Source organism: Andrena cerasifolii, chromosome 9, assembly GCF_050908995.1.
Source record: "Andrena cerasifolii isolate SP2316 chromosome 9, iyAndCera1_principal, whole genome shotgun sequence".
Classification (NCBI taxonomy): Eukaryota; Metazoa; Arthropoda; class Insecta; order Hymenoptera; family Andrenidae; genus Andrena; species Andrena cerasifolii.
The window spans coordinates 2,968,563-2,990,171 of record NC_135126.1 but is presented as its reverse complement, the minus strand read 5'-3'; the positions used below and the strand labels follow the sequence as shown (position 1 = coordinate 2,990,171).

Genomic DNA, 21,609 nt, shown 5'->3' with positions numbered 1-21,609 from the left:
AACTCAGAATTAGATCAGTAGGTTCAGATAAGTAAATAAAAATTAACTAACAGAATGCAAACCCATTTGAACAATGTCACATACATACACATCGAACGCAGAACTTTTTTCTTTTTGAAGTCGGTTAAAAATGACTACTTCGCTGAATAAAGCAAGGACAGAGAAACACTAAATATGTGACTTCTTCGCCTGTAAAAAAGTCCAAAGATAATATGGTAATGACAATCAGCTTGAACACATCTTCTTGAACACTCAGGAACATTACTCATTGTAATCCAACATGCACTACGATATTAAAGTTTATAAAAATATAAAATCTGACAATCAAACATATAGTTATGCAACCAATTTTCACTGTACTTCCAAAACACCTTGTCCTAAATTCGCAACAATTATTTATACAATACATTTATTTCATTCGAAAAGAAAGGCAACCAACAATCCCTGTTGCTTGCACACAGAACACTTTTGAATGGTAGGTAATCTCGATTCGTTTCTGAGATTCTCGTCTACAACTTCCGCGGTGGAGGCCTTCCTCCTGTTCGTGACGATTTTTACTATCACTCGAGCAGCGTACTCACGTAAATTGTTTATACGGGATGTCCTGGCTTACACACATCCTGCACGAGTGCCTTAAGCCTCCGCTGGGACTCATATACGGTCACGCTTCGAGGGCGACGATCATTTTCGCGTTGGCTGTATCCACCAGACGAAGACTTCGACTTTGCTCTTGTCACGTGTTTTACACTCTTCGAGCGAGGACAGATCGCGCTCAGAAGTTGACACACAACTGGCGTGACATCATGTACGTGGACCATTTCAAGAAGGGCATTCGAGATTGGATAAAATGTAATTTGCGTTGTTGCACGGTAATTGCGTTGTTCCACGTTGTGAGGTGAATCACAGGAGTGCCATTTGTTCGAGCAGACAAGTGAATTAACCCAGACCATGCTGGGCTGTAATACTTTCGTGTGCAGACGTGTCAGTCGTGTGATTTAATCACGAGGAAGCTGGTGTATTTGTTTTAGAATTTGTGGGAGAGTATTTCTGATCTGGAAGTGCTAAGTTCTGAACCGTGAGTTCTGATTTTACGAGGAGTGTTTTTCTCTCTTTGTGTTAGTTTTGTGGAATGTTTGAATATTTTAAGCAGATGAAGTTTAAGGAAGTTGCGATGAGTTGATGAAACTTGTTGATACTTTCATTAAAAGATTTGATAATAAAATATTTTCAATTTGTAAAGTAGTAAAGTTTCCAGCTCTGAACTGTGAATGTTTATCTGACAAAAGTAGATTTCAACGTCGGCTCGATCTTGTGGAGCACTTAAATATTTCGTTACACACAGATTTCCAATCATCTCGAAAATAACTGAGCAAATATTAACTCCTTAATAAATAATTCGAAAAGTATCTGTGGAACACTATATTTTATAAATACTCAAGTCAAACTCTACTTTCATTGCACTAATTACATACAAAACTCTTAAGTTCCCCCAATTACCAAAGCCCACTAAAACTCACCATTTCCACAAAAATTCACAGAAACATCTACTCTCCCACCTAAATTTCTCTTCCTCTTCTTCCAACACCCATGCAGCTCATAGACAAAATTCCATAAATTGGAGATTTAAAACGTCATTTCAATTATTAACCCCATATTCCTTGTTCGCTTCAACAGACATGTCTCCAGTACGATGGGCTCGCCGCAAGTCGTCGAGCTCCGAATCGGAAAGGAACTGCTACAACGTGCAGACGTCACAAGTGACCACCGAGCGGGGACCCACCAAGAAGGACAAGAAGAGGATCCAGGAGGAGCGGCGAAGGATCTGCGAAAAGAGGAACCCTATCCTGAACCGCGTGAAGAACACCAGACTGAGCTTCTTCAAGGACCGCGACACCGACGATGAGGACCAGGAAGAGGACGACGACGCCGAGAAGACTCAGTTTCGCTCAATGTGCGAGCTGAACCAGCGCGGCCTAGCCAGAAACGAATTCCGCAGGTCAGTGTGCGAGTCCGACCTGAAGGAGATCATAGAGGAAGAGAAGACCCAGGCAAAGAGGAAACGGCGCTCGAAATCGCAGAGCAGATTGCCATACAGAAAGCAGCAGGAGGAGCGTTTCTCCTTCCTAGGCCTTCGTCCCTCGACCCAGAAGCCAGAAGGATTGCCACAGGAGGACATCCCAGAGGAAGCTATCAACCACCCAAATCGCAGATGGCGAAAGAGCAAAGAGTACGTCCAAGAGCATCGTGACTCAGCAAGGTCGACGGACCAGGACCCAAAGGTGCCAACGACTCCAGAGGATCCAGTGTTCAAGAGTGGGTCCCAGTTCGACAGCATAACGCCGTCCAGCTGCCTGGCAGCCAAGTTCAGGGCGATGCAGGACAGGTACCTGAAGAGCTCCACTAGCAAGCTGATCGCAAAGATCTACAAGAAGGAGGGCAAAGACAGGGAGAGGAGGAGGCTAAGAAGCTTCTCCTATGGGACTCTGCCAGGTCTAGAGGAGCTCAGAACCAACCCCCTGTACGAGGAGCAGGATCAGGATGATAACGACTCGGGGATCCTGGACAACGACTCCGCGACCAGTTCCCTACTCGACGACAGATGCAGCAGCAGTGCTTCTGGCTTGATGACTGGCGTCGACTCGTCCTTGGGTTCCCCGCCTCAGCTGCCACCAAGGAAACCTTCCTCGTCTATCGTAGACGTCGAGAGGACGGCGAGGCTGTTCTCCAGCCTCGACGTTTACTGCGGCAGGAGCGAAGGCAGGGGCTGCAGGAAAGATGTGTCCAGGTTGAGTAGCCTTGAAGATTCGACCAGCCAGATCTGCCAGGCTGCCAACAGCGAGTTGATAGATCAACGGGATCGCGAGGACTCTAAAGTCCCTGACAGGAAGGACGTCATCGAGAGGCTTGGTAATAAGGAATCTTTGGGGTCGGAGAGTAACCACGGTGCTCGGTTGCCAGTGATCAGGAACAAGCCGTATATCACCGAGACGATGGTCGTCAAGCTTCCCAGGGCGAGTTCCGATCAGTGTTTAGGCATCTTCATCGCGAAAACCGCGGAGTTGAGCCCTGGGTACTTAGTGGCCCACGTGGTGCCAAATGGGCTGGCGGATAAAGAGGGCACCTTGAGGATAGGGGACGAAATTCTGATTGTTAACGGCAAAAGGCTGCGGGGATTGAATATGTCCGAGGCTAGGAAGATCCTCGGAAGCGGTAGTGGGCCTGGTGACGTGGATATCGTTGTCTCCAGGTACACAGCTGTGGATCAGTCTCCTAAGAAGCTGACGGAGAGCAGCGTCGATTATGAGAACGTTAATGTAGAGAATGGTCATGGAGTTATCGTGGAGAATTCCCCGAGGTCGCACTTCAGGAAGCGACAGACCAAGCACCATCGCGACAGGAGGAGCGAGTGCAGCAGGTCAACATCCTCCGAGAAGTCTGCGGTGAATATGGATAACAGTGGCTCCCAGAGCGTTTCCAATTTCTGCACTCTGCCCAGAAGACCGAGGAACACTGTTTCCACGTTTCTGACGGTGGTTTTTCAGAAGGGTCCGGGGAAGAAGTCCCTGGGGTTCACCATTGTGGGAGGAAGCGACAGTCCAAAAGGAAGCATCGGTGAGTAACGTGGCTTTGATGACGTTTGTGTAATCATGCAGTAGGATATCTATTATCCGAAGGCTCTGCTATTTGAAGGATCTGCAGTTCGAACGTTCTATTATAAAACAACCTTGGTAAAGTTTCTTCTACGACTCTCAATTAATCCTGATGAAATTTGTTCACAAGAGGCGCCAAGGCTCAAGTAGAAACACCATAAAACACTAATAAAACACTAATGATATACACTGCACACGTGGTCGATGAATTTTCTAACAAGGGAAGGACACCATGTGGTACACACCGATTTTGATGAGCCTTGGCAAGCGGGATCTATGTCGAAAATAAGTAAATAGGTGTCTGAGCGTTTCTGCCAATGGGCCTTAATAATAGAGATATTTACATAGAAATTATTAAAAATTTCATAGTGGCCGTGGGGTTGTAATAGGTAAAAATCCCACACTACCCTGGCGCCCCCGGGGGATTCCTCTCTGGAGGAGTCGGGATGCCTTTTGAATATTTCCCCAAGTTAGAAAAAAACATTTAGAAAAAGAAATTAATAAAAAAAATAATTTTTAAAAAAAAATTTATAAAGTATTTTTTTGCCGTGGAGACATCTTGAAAAGGCACCCCGACGCCTCCAGAAGGGAATTCCCCGCGGGCGCCAGGGTAGTTGTGGGATTTTTACCCACTAAAACCCCACGGCCACTATGAATTTTTTAATAATTTACATGTAAATATCTCTGTTATTGGCAGAAAAGCTCCGACACCTATTTACTTATTTTCGACATAGATCCATCGTGCCAAGGCTCATCAAAATCGGTGTCTACCACATGGTGTCCTCCCCTTGTGAGTTGATTTTCTCAAAAAGGAAGCTGCATATAAAAAACTCTCATCCCCACATTTGACATCCATTTTTGTATAAGAAATCACTCCTTTCGTAATTGCACTATAACTACCACCACACCCTATCCTCTATCATTTTTAAACGTGAAGATAAAAGTACATTTTACCTAATGCAAACGAGGGTTAATTCTATCGTTTGGGGAACTACGTAGCTTCTTATCATCGCGACTTCTTTGTCTTCGGGGTTGCCTGTTTAAAGATGACTCGCTCGCAAGCAAGCAGAAACGTCGGATCGCGGCTGCTGCTTAGAAATGGCGGTGGTTTCCTGCCATAACGTTTACGAGCTCGTTCGACCGATGTACGCGAGTTGTCGATAAATTGCCTCTCCATGCAGACAAGCAGTCTCGAGTTTTACGCGCTCGTTACGAGGCTGAAGTGGCCGCAAACGTGGTCGAACCAGCGCGTGGAAGCTGTGCAAGCGCCAGAAGCTTTCGTGCCTCTTGAACACGCTGAAAATCAGAGATCCAGTTTCGTCGAACAGCTAAAAAGAAAGAATCTTTGTTTTGCAGCACAAATTTCTTTTAAAGCTTGATATATTTGTCCGAGGAGTTACAGTTTTCGGTGGATTTCGAAGCACAGTACGCCAACAGCATGCGGTGGCTCTTAAGCCACATTCCTGCATGTGCAATATGGAATGCAAGATGCGTTTGAAATATTTATTTGATAGTGGTGGGTACAAATCTAACGTAAGGGGTATTGAAAATTCATGGGACTTGTTTGAATTTTGGATCATTTTCGAAGAATGCAGGGTATTCTTTTTTAACATGTGGGAATGTGGCTTTAGACGAGCACTGACCGTGCCCAACGCAGTTTAACTTCGGTGACCGCACGGGAACCGGTGAATTCTATGTGGCACAGCCGTTGGCGTAATCTGTGTTACTTGTTATATTTTATTTTCTGCGAGACATTCGTTCGGATAAAAGTTATGGAAGCAAAAAATCTTGCTTGTCGTAATTTAAAGTTCTCTCTGATATGTCTATTGGCTCAGTGATCGATGGCAACTTCCAACCTTGAGTTTTCATATCAACTTCGAAGATTCTTTGCATTAAAGTAGTTTAAATTCTTACTTGTACGTGTGTTAAGTGTATGCTTTCAATCGATTTTGCAGCATTGTTCCTCGACCTGAATTCCTAAAGAGAAATCACTCGAAATGACCAATCGCTTGTGCTGCCAAATAGAAACTGGGAATCATTTTCGAAGCCTTGCGAGAAACTGTTTTCCCTTTAATATCATGTTTAGTATGATTAACTATCGCTGAAATATCTTAAAAGATATTCTGTTATCATCCTAGTAAAATTCAAGCTTCCACCTGATACATTCACGAAACATAACAAGTAGACACAGATTAAATTCATGTTAATGCTAAAGAAACATGCGGAAGAAGAGGTTCGAAAGGCACTAAAGTTTGTGGCATTTCAGAATCCTCAACGTAGGAAATCTTTACCACACTTTTTAAAATCGATATTGCGAGAAAATAAAGATGGATGAAGTGGATAAACAGAAACAGATAAACGCTCGAACTTTTACTGTGTAGTGTATAATTATCCATAATATAAAGAAACGAGATGTCTTAAACTTAACACGTTTGATATTTTTATAGCGTTGAGCAAATAGATCTATATCCCTTCTAACATGAAAATCTTTACACACTTTCAAACTCGTTGCTTGCAACTCGAAAGTGAGGGAACTGAACGTTCAACTTTTCATACAGCCGAGTCTTTTGCAGTAGAGAACGAAAGGTTTGAATTTCTTTCTAGCCTCGAGTACAAATAAATTGAAATTTCGATACATCCTTTCAATAATTCTCGATCCGTTACGGAAGGATTTTGGAATTCTTACAGTCTTACATCTACGACTGTTTAATTTCACTTTCTAATATTATCGGAACTTTGCTACAGGCTATAGAATAGTTAGCTAATACTGCGTCGTTAGAGTTTAATTCTAGATGCTTCCAGCTATTCGTCAACTGTATTAAATTCGTTTGCACGTCGCCTATTTTCTGCAAGTAAACAGTGCTGTCCTACTGCTACGATCTCCTACGAATTCGCACTATATCGTTAGTCGCCTGTTGCCTGCATAACTTTTAACGGTATTGCGTATCTGTGACAGGTATCTTTATAAAATCGGTGTTGCCAGGGGGGCAAGCCGCAGAAGATGGCCGTTTGCGCGCAGGTGACGAGATTTTGGCAGTGAATGGCCACGTTTGCCACGACTTGACCCACAGAAAGGCCGTTCAGCTTTTCCGCAATATCAAAACTGGACCGGTTGCCTTGCACCTTTCTAGACGCGTAAAAAATAAGGAATTACAGTAAGTATGCTAATATTTGGAGGCAGCTGGTTACTGAGATCCCGTAAGACACTCTGGGCTACATTCTAGAATCATCATTAAACTCTGTTCAATTATATAGCTATCCTGTTTCTACTAAACACAATATATTACGAGCGGATACAAAATTAGAGATTTATTAACGTTAAAACGAGTGTCGTAAAATTGTAATCTTAACGCACATCGCGTCTCTGATCCTTCCTCTACGAAATGCCTAGTTTTGCAAGTAGTAGATGGAAATTTAGAAATTATTAATCTTGCATTTTAGTGTTGGAATTCAGGTTTTATTTTCGTTCTCTTCGTGAAATAGAAATTTCGTAGAGGAAGGGTCAAGGAACAGAGATATATTTTCTTAAGTGATATGGTCTGGGACGTAACGTTTAAAATACATCTGAATTTTTCATCCTGTACATTCGTTGCACTTGCACTCCACGTCGCTGAGTGCAGTCCTGTTTGATATTCGTTAAATTGTAACTCCTATCAGAGTTACAGGGTTTATAGAAAAAGGTTCAAGGAATCGATTAATATTTCTCAAAAAGTACTACTGTCAGATACCACCTTTGAAAAGACTCAAATTATAACGCTACATCCCTGTGACGTTTGAACTGCATCTCGTCAAACGCAGTTTTATCGTTTCTTCCAATATTTCAAAAGTACCAGCACACTTTCGAAATACACAGTCTATAGTAATCAGTTCACACAATACAGTGATATGTTCTTTATTATATTATAACGCGTCCTTCTAATTCCACGCGACTATGTAATAATGAATCTACGGAAGTCATATCTCCACGTGATCGACGCGATGTGCGTTAATTAATCGAAGTCAAAGATCCAGACCAAATGAGTAATTCGTCGTTGTTACATTTTCAGGGCAACGAAGGCCAAGTCGTGCGCAGACCTCTTGCTCGTCGACGCGTGAGGATGTATAATACAACAAGATTTGTAAAAACAAACGGAGCAGAAGAAAATGAGTCCGCAGCCTTTGTAAAAATGAACGCCGCACCTGTACATACTGTTGTAAATTTGTAAAGTTTCTTGGAAATAAAATTATTATTTAATAATTTCCCAACGTCGCGGCCGTTGTTAGTTACGCGTTAGCTCCTCTGGAAAACAAGTATCCTCGAACACCTTAAAATTACGTCCTTTTTATTGTCCTCTATAATAAAAAATGAAAAGAAAGTCGCATACAATATTTCACGCTGCTGTAACGTATCTGTATAAAATCTTATAGCCATAAAAAATTAGTGTCAATAATAATAATATTAATAATAATAATAAACATTTTGATAATAAACTTATTACTACGCAACTGCGATACCGCGATAAATAAATTAATCGAAACAAATATTAAAGATCGATGATTTCGTTCTGATAAGACTAGAATCCTAAAACTGCTTGCGCAGCGAACGATAGGATCGCTTAGAATTAAATCGAAAGAGCACTTCCGGTGGGCAGATTCGTCCACGTCCCCCAACCCTTCAACATGGCGCGGATTTTTGTACGTTTTTCGGGTACCTGAAACGCAGAATATCACCTCGTCAGGCCAAACATTTGCGTACGCTTTCCTTAGGAAGACTTGAGTGCGTTTGGTGATGTTCTTCAAGTGTATGAAAAGTTAGAAACACATGTTGCTTTGCAGGGTGACCGAGGAATTTTTTAAATACAAAATTCGGGATCTTTAAGCTTTGAACATTAAGTAATTTAGTGGATAATGTGATAAGCTTCTCATGTTAAAATTTACTGTTTAGAAATTCATGGAATTTAGAGTGTTTAGTACCGGATTAAAATTAACTGAGTCTGTTAGACCGTGAGATTTTGATTTTTGAAAGAGACAGAAGTTTTGTGAGCTCTCATTCGTTCTGCTTTTATAATTATGTAAGTTTTTTTGTATAACTCGCTTTATAGGGTTAGCAAAAATAGTTTTGGAGTATTTACCACATAATGTCTCGTATACTTCGTTATAGATGGGGCCAAGTTAATTTGTTTGACGATAAAAATTAAACTCTAAAAACAGATTTTTATGATATTAACATACCACATAGATGAAGCGTAAGATTTAGCAGTAGTTCGATTTTGAAGATGAATTTTTCAAAAGTGAATGACGTTTGTTTATAACATTTATAAGTTTCATATTTTGAACAGACAATCTGAAGAATCGTTTAAATATCAGCTGAACCATTTTTACAACAATTCAATGTACTCATTTATATTTGCAAGTTCATACGACCTGATTTGATTTCCTCGATGGAATGTTGAAAAAGTGTCTCTGATTTTTGTCTGTACGTTATTAATTTATATTACCTGTGTCTCCTTGTAATTTCTAGCTCAACAGGTCCTTCTCTTACGGCTTTAAATAGTTCGATAACTTCTTGATGTGTATAGCCACGCAGAACCTTTCCGTTCAAACTTACTATCTCGTCACCTGGAACAGGTAATACGAATATTCCATGTCAATCATTTTTTTTTGTCCACGTTTTGTGTGCTCAGCACTCTAAACGGTATTCGAGCGTTCTTAATGCTCATCAGTGTAAATTACAATACACTATAACACGTACATATTGATTTTGCTTACTTCTCTTCTTGTGCAATCAAACATATTTAAAACTAAATAAAAGAATTCTATAATATAACGAGGATATAGACTCTGGAAAAATAAAAATAACGAGGAACAAGAAGCGAAGGAAACTACATAGGGTATACCGGGGGCGGTAGTAACACTCTGACTTTGGAATACGATTACGCAAAAACTATTACAGTTACAGCGACAGTTTTTTACGAAAATGTTACTTACATATCTGGCAATATTCGAGCCACAACAGTTTCGCTGTATGTCAAGTAATATTCCGGTTATTAATAAAAAATTATACGCGGAGAAAGTGTTACAATCGCCCCCGACCAGGTTTTTGAACTTAAATTATAAATTTTTATTAACGAGACACTTAAAATTAATTAGTAACGATCAGTATTACTTTAAAAATGGCCAGATTAAATATTAAAAAATATAAAAAACACGTACTTGCAAAGGGAGTATTTATGTTACAATTTTAAATCAGTAAGGAAAAGTTACTTTAGGGTACCGAAAAGTTATTTTCTTCACTATACATGGTTATTGTGTATCTATACTGCTAGGATATGGATGTGTGTATTCGAAATGTCATTCTTCATCATATATCCAAATTTGTGTTAATATCTATCATAAGTTTTAAGATATTTAACGTGTTACAATCGCCCCCGGTCTACCCTACTAAATTAACCACCACTAAGAATATTAAAATTGTCCCCCGTTTGAATTACCCGACCACAATTTGCACCTCCAATGTCCACCGAAAGAATTCAATTATTCTTACAAGAGAATTTCCTATATTCCTGCCTATCCTTACTAATATATAAAAGTGAAACGTTGTCTGTTCGTTTGTCCTTCTTTCACGCCTAAACGGCTGAACGGATTTCAATTAAATTTTGAATATACATTACATACGCCCTGGATTAGATTACAGGCTACTTATTTCTTTCGTTTAGGCTTTTTTATTTTCCAAATATAATAAATGATTCCCGGGTGAAACCGGGTAACGGGTCAGCTCGTAAATAATAAAAATCAATCAATGCTTCCTAATGGAAGAAGCACAGAAATCCCAGATCTCGAAATCAGCAAGAGAAATCATGCGCAGATCGTAAACTCGATCCATGCCTCGAGCCTCCTCGAGATGTTTGGTCTTTTTAGCAAAGGCGGGAGATGCATTGCTCCTGCGCTTATGCAACTGCATCGAACGGCGGCCCGTTATACAAGCATGCAGCAGGGTGCAGCGGCACGAGGAAACCGCGGACACGTTCGCGTGCTCGTAAAAACTGTCGGGATCGGTTGAAACTCGAAACGTGTTGCGTGAAACCTGCCTATATAACGTGTTGCCGCCTACCGCGACGGGAGCCTGGCAAAAATTGCGTAGGAGACGAGAAGACACGCGTGTGCGCGAAATTCGATTCGACGTTAGCGTCGCGGGTTGCACTTTTCCCGCGACTGAAAACGCCTCCTCGCTTACCACTGTCACTTGCGATGCTAACCTGTTAACACTACCGCGACTGACTGCGCATCAGTGTCCAGGTTTAGCAAGTGGTTAGAAGCGTGGGTTGAAACTGTTAAAAAGAAGGGCTAAGAAAGTGTATACATATATGCAGGTACAATAGCAAAGGAACCATTTTAAGAAAAGTCAAATCGATTTGCGCAAGATCTCAAGGGTTTTGACGAAAATGAAATATAATGTAGTTTACGTGAAATTAGAGGAGGGGAGGGTTTAATTCATCATTTTGCGTAAGGGGTTATACCTAGTCAGGCGGAAACAGGCGAATATTTGTGATTTTTTGAGGAGAAGCGGAAGCGTATATGTTTACAAAACTTTTTGGGCTTAAAAGAGCAACATTTAAAGAACATTTGGTAATTTTGGCAAAAAACAAAAAAAAATCGTTAGTGTATTAATGTATCTTCCGATTGACGGAGAGAATTTTCCGAAATATTAATTTAAAACAAAATGACGGCTATTTCAAGTTGAAATCCTGATATTTTCGTGCAAAAATCACGCGAAAAAAATCAGGATTTCAACTTTAAATAGCCACTACTTTGTTTTAAAATAACATTTCGGAAAATTCTCTCCGCCAATCGGAAGATACATTAATATACTAACGCAATCTTTTTTGGTTTTAACCAAATTTTTTTTGTTTTTTGATTTTAGATAATCTGATTCCGAATGGCAGTGCTCACCGCAAAAGCAAATTTTTAAAAAGGCTTCTTGGATGTGGGTTGTTAGTTTATTACAAACCTAAATATTTTTCCACGAAAAAATTACCAAATGTTCTTTAAATGTTGCTCTTTTAAGTGCAAAATGTTCTGTAAGAATATATGCTTCCGTTTTTTCAAAAAAAATTCACAAACATTCGCCTCCTTTCGGCCGCCTGACTAGGTATAACCCCTTAAAAAGTATAGGCAACTGGAGTTTAATGTTTAATTTAGTGGAGAAAGTCCTCACCAATCATAGGATTTTAAACTTCAAAAGTAATCAAATATTGGAATTTTGCAATGTTCCCACTGATTCACGTGCATATCGAGTACACTCTAACATCAGGGGCGAGAAATACCTTCGCTATTATCTTCGACTTCCAATTTATCATCAATCTTTAAACCACGACGCACTATCCCTTGAAAAAAAAAAACAGAATACTCTGTGCGCAGTGATGCGGCGGTCGAAGGGTTCGTTAAAATCACTGACTAGGTGTCTCCCAATCAGTCCTATTTGCCTCCACACATTCTTTCTGCCCGCAGAAACGGGCACGGCACAAATCCCATTTAGCTCGCGGGCCTCTGGCAAAGGTAGCCAGCGAACGTTAGAAAAGATCGCGCTGACAAAGCTGACAAGTTGGCAAGCGTCGTCCAGTGGCATGCGAGCTGTTACAAAAGCTGCGGAGGGGGGCGGGGAGAGGAAGCGAAAGATAAAAAAAAGAAAAGAAGTAAAGGAGAGAGGAAGGCGAGAAAACGAAGCGAACGAATGGAGGCAGAAGGGTCGCGAGATGGCCTGGCTGTTTAGAAATGCACGCGGCGTTAGGTGTCGGATTAAAGATTCGAGATGTGTACGAGGCGTCCACCGCGTGAATGCACGAGCGACGGCGACGCGTACGTGACGCATCGACGCCCTCCGCGCGTGTTCGCGGCCCTGCGGACACTCTCTGATCCTGAAACAGCCAACTATGCCGATGGGACGAGATCCTTGCACGATCCAGGCAAGGAATTCGCGACGGATTGCGTCACGTTAAGAACGGAACGGTGACGCCAGGGATTACGTCCTAGATACACGTAAGCCTGTAAAAGGAGCTGCTCTCAGCTCTTGATGGGAGCCTACCGAGATCATCTGCAGTCGAATATCGAGCATTGATTTCAGGTTTGAAATCTCAGTTTTCTGTAGAATTTGCTAAATTCTTCAAAGTGTATTGTATTGTGATTCTCCGTAGTTTTATCCTAGATTAACTTTAACTTTATTTTAACGCGAGGGAGGTTCTGATCTATGTGGAGCTACCCGCGCATCAGTTTATAAAATTATCTTTTATAAAATTAAGTTCTTTGTCTGCCCATTTGATACTACCAATTGAACTGTAAAGGTTAAACGTGGTACGAATAAAAATGAAATGAAAATGCATTTGCTTCACCTTGGAACAGCGACTTCGAGACGTCAGCCTGGCCACCAGGGAAGACTCTCCTGACGAAAATCCCCATCTCACCCCGAGGACTGTCCCTGCCACCCACGACACTGAAGCCAAGGCTGGGCTTCCCGTAGCCCTTCTCGAATTTGGCGATGTGCCTCGTTAGGTAATGCTGCGTCTCCGCCGTCGATTCCAGGCTGCTTTCTGCGCCCTTTCGTTCCTTGGACAAGCAGGAAAGCGGCAGAAAGTCAGGCCTCTTCGTCGACTGTATACTTTCCTCGGTGGCCGCGCCGGTTTTCTCCGACTGAGCGCCCTGCTTCGTTTGACCGTCGATCAACGACAGGTTCGAAAGGTTCTTGGCGTTCTCCAGGTACTCGAACTCCCCAGGTAATGTCGGCGGGCTGACGTACACCTGCGGCACAGTTTCCTCGTAGGCGGTAATTAAACGTATCCTGTTACCCGTGAAGGATTTCAGAAAGTCCTGCACCTCCTCCAGGCTCTCCAGTGTCCTCAGCTCCTTGCCCTCTACCTCCACGATCTCGTCGCCGAGCCTCAGCCTGCCGTCTCTGCGAACATCGCGACTTCTCAACTATCTGCAGACTCGAAGGGTTTCTTTGGGAAATTGAAATTTAAGTGGCCCTAAAATCTGGTTACAATTTGGGTTGGACTTGTTCCAGCAAACTCTTTCGCAGCCTCATGTCGCGGCGTAGAGAATGTTAACCCTTAAGTGGTATCCTGGGGTCGCTCGTGACCCCAAGCACCCAAAGTTCGATGTACAATTTTCGGTTGTCTAAGCTTGTAAACTGTTTTTCTAGTTAATTTTATAATAATAGTTTAACTTTCTAGGTTTCTATTATTTTACACATTACCTAAGAACAAAATATTCATAGAGGTTGCTCTAGTGTCGACTTTACAAATTTCTATGTCCTTTTTTATTTGGGGTCTGCCACGACCCCAGTATACCAGTCACGTTTGCCAAAAACAGTATACCAGTTAAGGGTTAAAAAAGGTATTGGAATTCCTTTTCAAAGACAATTCTAACAATAAGGATTTTGAAAATTACTTGTTCGTGTTTAATACACCAATTGGTATTTAAATACAATTTTGCTGCCATTATCATATCGCAAGGGTTGAAATCTAGGTAAATGACACTTCAAAGAGATGCACCCAATGATCTAGTTCCAGATAGACCTAACGATATTACATTAATACTCTCGAAATTAATTATCCCCCTATTCACACATCAAAACATACCTGTGAGCTATCCCATCGCTCTCCAACTGCACAACGATATACCGAAGCTCCCCCAAGCGTTGTTGCGCCAGTCGAATACCCAAGTTCTCCTTAGGGTCCCTCTTATGAAGCTGCACCACCCGGCACCGCCTGACCCTCTTCGGTGGCTGAATAATATCGCTGAGGAACCGCGTCTTGTCCTGTTGTAGTCTCATACGATGCGGCGAGATATCCACGGACTTGGTAGAGTTCTGCAGAGCGGTCATTCCGTTCCCACAGACTGGGAACTGGGAGTTCATCGCTGCATCGTCGTACGTTTGATGGATACTGGGCAGCATTCTGCCAGAGTTACTCTGGTGCCACCTGAGCCCGTCAATTCCATCGTTCAGTTCATGATTCCCAGATCTGGCGGTCTCCGTTTCAGAGTTCTTCCTCGTCCTGGGCTCGTGGCTGGCCTCCTGTTCCTGGCACTCGCTAGGAGTGGAACTCCTGATGGGCTTCTCTAGCTCAGAATCCACCACGCTGCTGGTATCCGAGCTGTCCGTGCACTTTAAACTCACACCCTCGTTCTCCGAAGCAGCAGCAGACTCCCCCCTGGGCCCGTCACTATCGTACCCCGACTCGTTCGAGCTCACGTAATGGGAGGAGAGCCTCTGCTCGCCACTGGGCGCAGAGTTCCTTCTGTGGTTCCTCAGCGTGGCCACCATGTCGAGGTCCACGTTCAACGAAGACGTCTCTGAGAACCTGGACTCGTTCATCCTTCCCGCAAAGTCCACTCTATCCTGGCTGGCGTCAGGATGCTGAACACTGTTGTTCCCTCTTAGCGACATAGGGCTGCTGTCGTACGAGCTGTAGCATCCATTGTCCTCCTGCTGGAAGTTGTCCTCGATCCTCTCCAGGTGACCAGGGTTTAAGCTGTACCTGTCCTGCTCGCACCTGCTCGAGCTCCTGCGGAACTCCGTGTACGAGTTCCGGCCAGACTTCGGGGTGGAGGGCTCCTGACACTTGTTCCCTCCGCCTCTAGCTAGGCCGCCGTTCCTGACACGCCGTCGTCCCAGCGTGGTCGTGCCGGTGTACGTGTCCTCTATCTTCAGCGCGGGGAAGTGCTCCTCGGAGGCGGTCTTGAACAGTCGCTCGTCCTTGGACGCGAACGTGCTGTGACGTTCCTCCGGTAGGACGGAGAGTTTCGATCTGAGGAACGCGTATGGGAAGCTGGACTTCTTTGCCTCCTTGAAGTCGCAGCTGCTGCTCTTCCTCATCGGGGATTCGTTTCGCGACTGCCTGAAGTCGCAGGAACTGAAGCTCGTCATCGAAGGGTTCCCCAGGGGGTACAATGATGCGGACGCCTCGCTAATATGGTCGTCGAATACATCGTCGTTCTGACGACCGGCTAGATCGTCGCAGGACACTGTCTTGTCCTTGCGACTGGAGATCTGAAGATCGATTCCTTCGGACGGATCGTCGCCCTTTACGTAGGTCGGGCTGGTGTTCAGCTGGCTGGTGCTGCAGCTTCTGAACAGATTTTCTTTTTCGCATGTCTTCAGTCTATCGTCGTTGTTTTGCGAACGCCTGTTGCCCCTCGCCGAATTTAACATCCCCGTGGAACCCATACGGATGAAGAAGGACTTGAAGGGGGACGGTGACCTTTGAAACGTTCCCGGTACTCTCTTTTCCGCTTTAGAGTCCAGCTTCGTGTCTGGCAGTGATTTGTCCATTTTCGATGGGACATTGTTGTTGTTGCCCCCGCTGTCGGGCCTCTCGGAAATGGAGCAGATCGTTTCGCGGGAACCAGCCCGACGGAACGAGTCTATCTTCTTGCTCATCCTGCGCCCCCAAACTCCGAAACTGGAGCCTGAAACAGTGGCAGTAGTGCCTTACAGAAGGACGTCACATTGTGTACAGAGGAATCATCTATGGTTTTTAAAATTTGTGTACTCCTTGAGACTGATTACGAAAAGAATTAAACGCTTCCACTTCCCAATTTGTATCATTTATCGATAGCCTAGATAACTTTAATCTCTGTGGTACCTCAACGTCATAAAACTAACCCTAATTTCTAAGTAAAATCATGTACAAAAGATACGACCTATTAGTGCCAATTATAATACTCCAATTACCATTTCATAGGATCAACTATCCCCCACAAGACACACTAAAGCAATCACCCAAAGTGTAACCACCGCATTTCTTCAACAACCTATACAAATTCATATCATCCTCAATCTTCCATTCCTTCCAACGCAATACCTTCATTTTCTACATCCCATAAACAACGATTAAATCCCTTGCTCCTTGATCTCCATCAAGACGCCAGAATTCCAATTAGAAGCCTACAGTTATTACCGATTGAGGCTTCCGGGTGTAAGCCGTGTCCACTAGGAATTTTACCCCGACTTTTCGCTAGCATTGCAGCTCAGCCTCCTATATCTATTGATCGCACTCAGGTCACGGATCATTGATCACCCAATCACAGCTCTTTTTAATTGCTCAGCTGAAGAATTCCGAGCAGCTTCGAATTACCAGACACAAGATATAGTATCAGCGTGTCATTTGACCCCTGAGGAAGTTAGCTGCGATGCTAGTGGAACCCTGAAATAAAATTCCTAGTGGGCTGGAAATTCTGCATTAAAAGCCTGATTACAAGGGAGCCGCCTACTTGCTCGCTGTTTAAAAGCGAAGTACAGCTAAGAGACACCGAGAGAAACGAACCGTTTCCCGGAATCCAGAGCCCCCGGATCTTCAGCTGCTCGCGTTCCAATAAAGAAGCAGAAGAAGAGGCCGGTGGAAGAGATACCGGGCCATCGTGGTGCTACGAAAAACCACCCGGCGGCATCCGCGACCGTGGTCGACATATGGTCGCCCCCAGGAACGGCCGCGGATGAAGCTGAGCAACAGAGACGCCAGGCTGCTGGTTCCGCGTATTTTGGGACTACTTTTTCGAGGTGTCGCCCCGGTTAACGGGGCCGGGGCCATTCGCTCCTATACGATCGCCAACGATTGTCAGGCCGCTCAGGTATCGGGTACACGTGTTTTGCGATAACGCACGCACCGCAGACAGACTACCGGGTTGCGATATGGCCTCGTTAGGGCGACACGTAGTTATCGAGTTCGCGGCCGGAGTCGGGATGGAAATTAGGATTAAATGGGGAAAGGTGCTTTTTTTTTAGGGGGAAGATTTAAGTGAGGATTGTGAAATGAGATTGTTTAGTAGATTCACGTAATCGATGATGTAATGGGGGAGAAGAATGTTTTTGTAAGGGAGAGGTATTTTCTTTTTTAGGAGGAAGATGTAGGTAGAGATTATACAGCAGATAAGTGTAATTCTTTTGCATGGGGTTGAAGTAGAAATTAGGGTTAAGGGGAGGTTCCGGTCTAAAAATCGATTTTTTTTTTATTTCATTTTTCGAATGTTCAAACTTTTAAGAATGCGTGTTTAAAGTGATTTTGCGAAGTTAGAAAAGTTCCTAAAGTTAAAGGCATTAACACCCGGCCACTCGGAGTTTACTTAAAACTTTAAACGCGTTTTTCTAGAAACAGTGTTCTTAAAATCGGTGGAATCAATATCCCGAAAAGTTATTATCCGATTCGACTGAAACTTTTTTTATTTTGAAGAATGTAGTTCGGTGTAGTGGAGGAACCACTAACATTTTAAAGAAATTGAAAATTTGTAATTTTTAAAATCCTTGAAAGGACGAAAAATATGGGGGAAAACTGATTTCAAACTTCAAGTGTCGTTCTTTTCTAAAAAAATGTCATTTTTTGTAACTTTTTTATGGTATGTCCACTAAGGATTTTCATGCCTTTTAATAATCTGGCACTGTACAAGTTCCACCGTTTTGGATGATTTTTTTGGCGCCTCGACTTTAACGACTCCCCAGTCCCGTCTCTAATGATTAATTCCAAAAAAAATTCTTTAGTTTAAGACGTCTTTAATACGCCTTTAGACGTTTTTAGTTTTCCTTTAATTAATTCCTAAATATCACCCATTTTTATGAGCTCTAGACTGGATCATCCCCGTAAATGGGCAGAGGTGTTTTCTTTTTTGAGGGGGAAGATTTAAGTGAGGAATGGGAAATGAGATTGTTCAGTAGAAGAAGAAGAATAAGAGTGTTTTTGCAGGAAGAAAATTGAAATCGTGATATTATTCAAACTGATACTATTACATTTCTGTGCCCTGTGTCTCCCACAGGGTGGTTCTCGTAATAGTTACCACGAGTTATTAGCTGTTTGTTAGTTTAATGAAACTTCTTAGTAATTCATTCTAGTAAAAGATCATACTAAAGACATTATACATAATCGAGTGACCTTGGCACAGTAGTTGAGCATCTGATTATAAGCACAGACTACAAAAGTCTCCATAAACAGATAGGGTAATAATTCCATCCACATAACAGGTAACCCCAAAGTTCCAAAAGAACCCTTTACAACCCACATTACTCCACTTGTTTTTTGCTTACGATCTCCTAAAGAATGAGCCTTCTCTTACACTTATCCAAACAAGAACGACTTCCAAAAACCTAGCACAGATTTGGCGACGGGGAACAAACACGTGCGAGCGATCACTTACAACCGTGCATTCTAATTCACTTGTCGACGAATTAATTAAACACCAGCAATCAAGGAACTCGGCAGACGTAGCGTCGATTAGTCATCAGCACTCAAACAAATGGAACACTGATATGGACTCGTGCCGGTCGTCGCGACGCATTTGTATCGCGATGCAAATTGAAAGATAAAAGCCTCTCGCGGGCAACGGCACAATGGGGTGGCAATAATTCTTCGAATCAATCTTGCCGGATGAAATAGGGAAATTCATTATGAGCCGAATGCACCGTGACAAGTGCGATGCCTTATACTCTCATTAAGGTAACGAGTAGCATCCCGCGGATGAAAGTGCGCCTGTGTTTGCATGCGCGCCTATCAGCCTCGTGTCTGATCTGACCGCGATGACGCGTCGGCGTCATTGCTTTATCGCTTGATTAATTAGTTCCTTAATTAATCAACCGCGGATGGGCATTCGACACGGCGATAATTACGCCGCGCAAGCCGGCGAAACTGATTACGGTGATTCAAGCTCGCCTGAATACGTGCGATGAACAAAAATCAAGGAAATTGGCTCTCCGTGTCAAGATCGCCGGATCACAAAAGGCTATACACATGTGCGCCTCGGGCGAAACTCTGATAGAAATTTAATAACGCGAAGGGTGAAGGGTTCGAGGGGTACCCAGGGTATGATATACTTCAGGTGGATTTAATTTCATTCTCCATCGTGAGAGTTTCTGGGAGAATTAAAAGGGAAATTAAGGTTTTGTAAAATAGCGGCATGACAACACTGCGGGTTAATAATTATTATTAAAGTATTTTTAAATACTTCTCGATAATTACTCCTAATCCAATAATTGTAATTTTAATTTTTACTGAACTGTTTCTCAAATATTCACTGCTTTACGAGCAGATGTGATTTTAAATTAATGTTCAGTGAGAAGCTATAATTAATGAAATATACAGTAATTTCGAATTCATGTAGCCGATAAACTGTTGTAATTTAAAGTAATATTGATGATGCTGTTCCGGGATCTTATTAACTTATCACATCAATGTGAACACCCAGATGGAAATTGGAGTTTCGTTTTACGAGAGACATGCATTTACACGGCAACTTTGCTAAAGCCAGGACCGTGCATTCGCGCGGGTCTAAAAACGTGTGCTTTCCATTAAGGCTGGACACATAACGACAGCGCATTAACGCTTTAATTAATTAATCGTATCATGCGAATCCCAGCGTATCGCGATAATGGCAACGCGAAGTGTCCGTTAGGTTGATGCGAATTTAATGACCGTATCTGTGGAAAAATAACCAGTGAACACGAGGAAAGTGTTTTTAATTATTAACAATCCGCTCGCTGTTCCCTGCCAGCTGGTCATGCGATTAAATTAGACAATTGGTTGCTTCAAGTTGTTCAATTCAATGGGCACAAAGGTATAATAAACAGTAATTGGTGGATGCACTTCTATTAACTGAAATCACTGTGTCGTTAAGTCAGGCTTGCATTGTATGCAAAGGAAACAGTGACAGCTAGCATCAATGTTATATAACTCTTACACCGAGAAATGTACTTTGAATACTATTATAGAATAGATACACATGTATAGATCAACTTCAGGCTTCCATTTAACTCACGTTTCAAACTATCAAATGAGAAATATCAGAGACGTATAAATCGTAAATTTATTATTAACAAGCTCTGTGCCACGTGGGCCACCGAATACTCCACGCTATTTATCAGAGGTGAATCTCATTCAGAGGAAAAAGGTAATCCCGATTCGGTGTCGAAATAAAAATAGAAGAAAAGAAAGTGAAACGTATGAATTTAACGCAACAATTAATTTTTCCATAATTGAACGTCGCGAGCTACTTTCTAATCGGATTTAATAATCCCACCACCAATTATCCATGCATGCAAACCTTACAAAATTATCCGCAAGAGAATATTACATTTCTCAGAATCACAGTCCAACATACGGCGCATACCTCTTCACAATACTGCGACACGGATTGAATTAAAAAATTTCTGCGCGCAAGCATCATTTTACGAGTAAGCAAACATAAAGGTCATTCAGTAATCGACCCAGCCGTGCATTTGCACCTAGCAAAAGCTGAAATTACCCTTTCGTCAAGCCAGCTCGCACTTCGTCATCAACGCGGCACCATTTCGAAGTCAGCATATCAAACACTCCGTCGCCAACTGATCCGGGAGGAACATAATCTCCGCCAATTCAATTAACGCCGTGCAATTTAATTACCGTGCCCTTCCCAGCCCAGCCCTGCGCCCTTGTTCGCCTTAATCATTCAGGTTTTGAATTCGCGGTGTCGCGATTTCGCAGCGGGCGAAGCCGTGCCGCGGGGACGGACTTTTCAGCTCGTCGTCGCTGGAAACCAGCGTGGGACTGTTTCCGGAGAGGAGCGAGGATGACTGCCACGGGCAGACAACGCGTTGTAATTCGCCATTTAATTCTAGAAGAAGGCACCGTGACGCGGACCGAACCGTGGCCTATTAAACCAAAGCTGCGACGTCGACGCCAGTTTACGACGGTTTTAAAGCCGTTGCCGCGCCTACGCGACGGAGCTTAATGATCGACCCTCGCTTTGATTATTTTTTAAATATCCTTCAGTGCAAGATACCGCAGATCCCGCGTGTTAATTCACTGGGCTCGTGTTGTGGTTCTGGAAACGCGAGGTTGGAAATTCTGAATATTTTGTTGGAAAAGATTTTTCTGTTCCAATAGGGGATGGTGATGTAATTGATAGGAGATGATTTTATTTTCTGAGAAGACTGGTTTGAATTTTAACATGATTATGTCAGTGT

General features: G+C 42.9%; 2 protein-coding genes across 8 annotated transcripts in view; one reads left to right on the top strand and one right to left on the bottom strand.

Annotated features, from left to right (window-relative positions):
* LOC143373484 (uncharacterized) overlaps positions 1–7,887 on the top strand; it is a 72,213-nt gene extending 64,326 nt beyond the window's left edge. For 3 of the 5 annotated variants that reach the window (XM_076820803.1, XM_076820801.1, XM_076820802.1), the window contains 3 exons: positions 1,675–3,612; positions 6,607–6,805; positions 7,697–7,887. In XM_076820803.1, the coding sequence (XP_076676918.1) occupies positions 1,677–3,612; positions 6,607–6,805; positions 7,697–7,745 (2,184 nt within the window). In that variant the 5' untranslated portion in view covers positions 1,675–1,676 and the 3' untranslated portion in view covers positions 7,746–7,887. Of the gene's footprint in view, positions 1–584; positions 850–1,674; positions 3,613–6,606; positions 6,806–7,696 lie in introns of those variants that run through there. The other 2 variants (XM_076820799.1, XM_076820798.1) reach the window with 2 other exon arrangements.
* Positions 7,888–7,955: 68 nt separating this feature from the next.
* The window catches only part of LOC143373480 (uncharacterized), a 126,275-nt gene continuing 112,621 nt past the window's right edge, over positions 7,956–21,609 (bottom strand). The window contains exons 4-8 of one of the 3 annotated variants that reach the window (XR_013086472.1): positions 14,264–16,115; positions 13,016–13,575; positions 9,128–9,248; positions 8,762–8,830; positions 7,956–8,341 (exon numbers count right to left, since the gene is read on the bottom strand). Coding sequence is in view for 2 of the 3 variants with exons in the window: in XM_076820789.1 (XP_076676904.1) it covers positions 8,305–8,341; positions 9,128–9,248; positions 13,016–13,575; positions 14,264–16,115 (2,570 nt within the window). In the remaining variant the exon portion in view is untranslated. The remainder of the gene's footprint in view (positions 8,342–8,761; positions 8,831–9,127; positions 9,249–13,015; positions 13,576–14,263; positions 16,116–21,609) is intronic. The other 2 variants (XM_076820789.1, XM_076820790.1) reach the window with 2 other exon arrangements.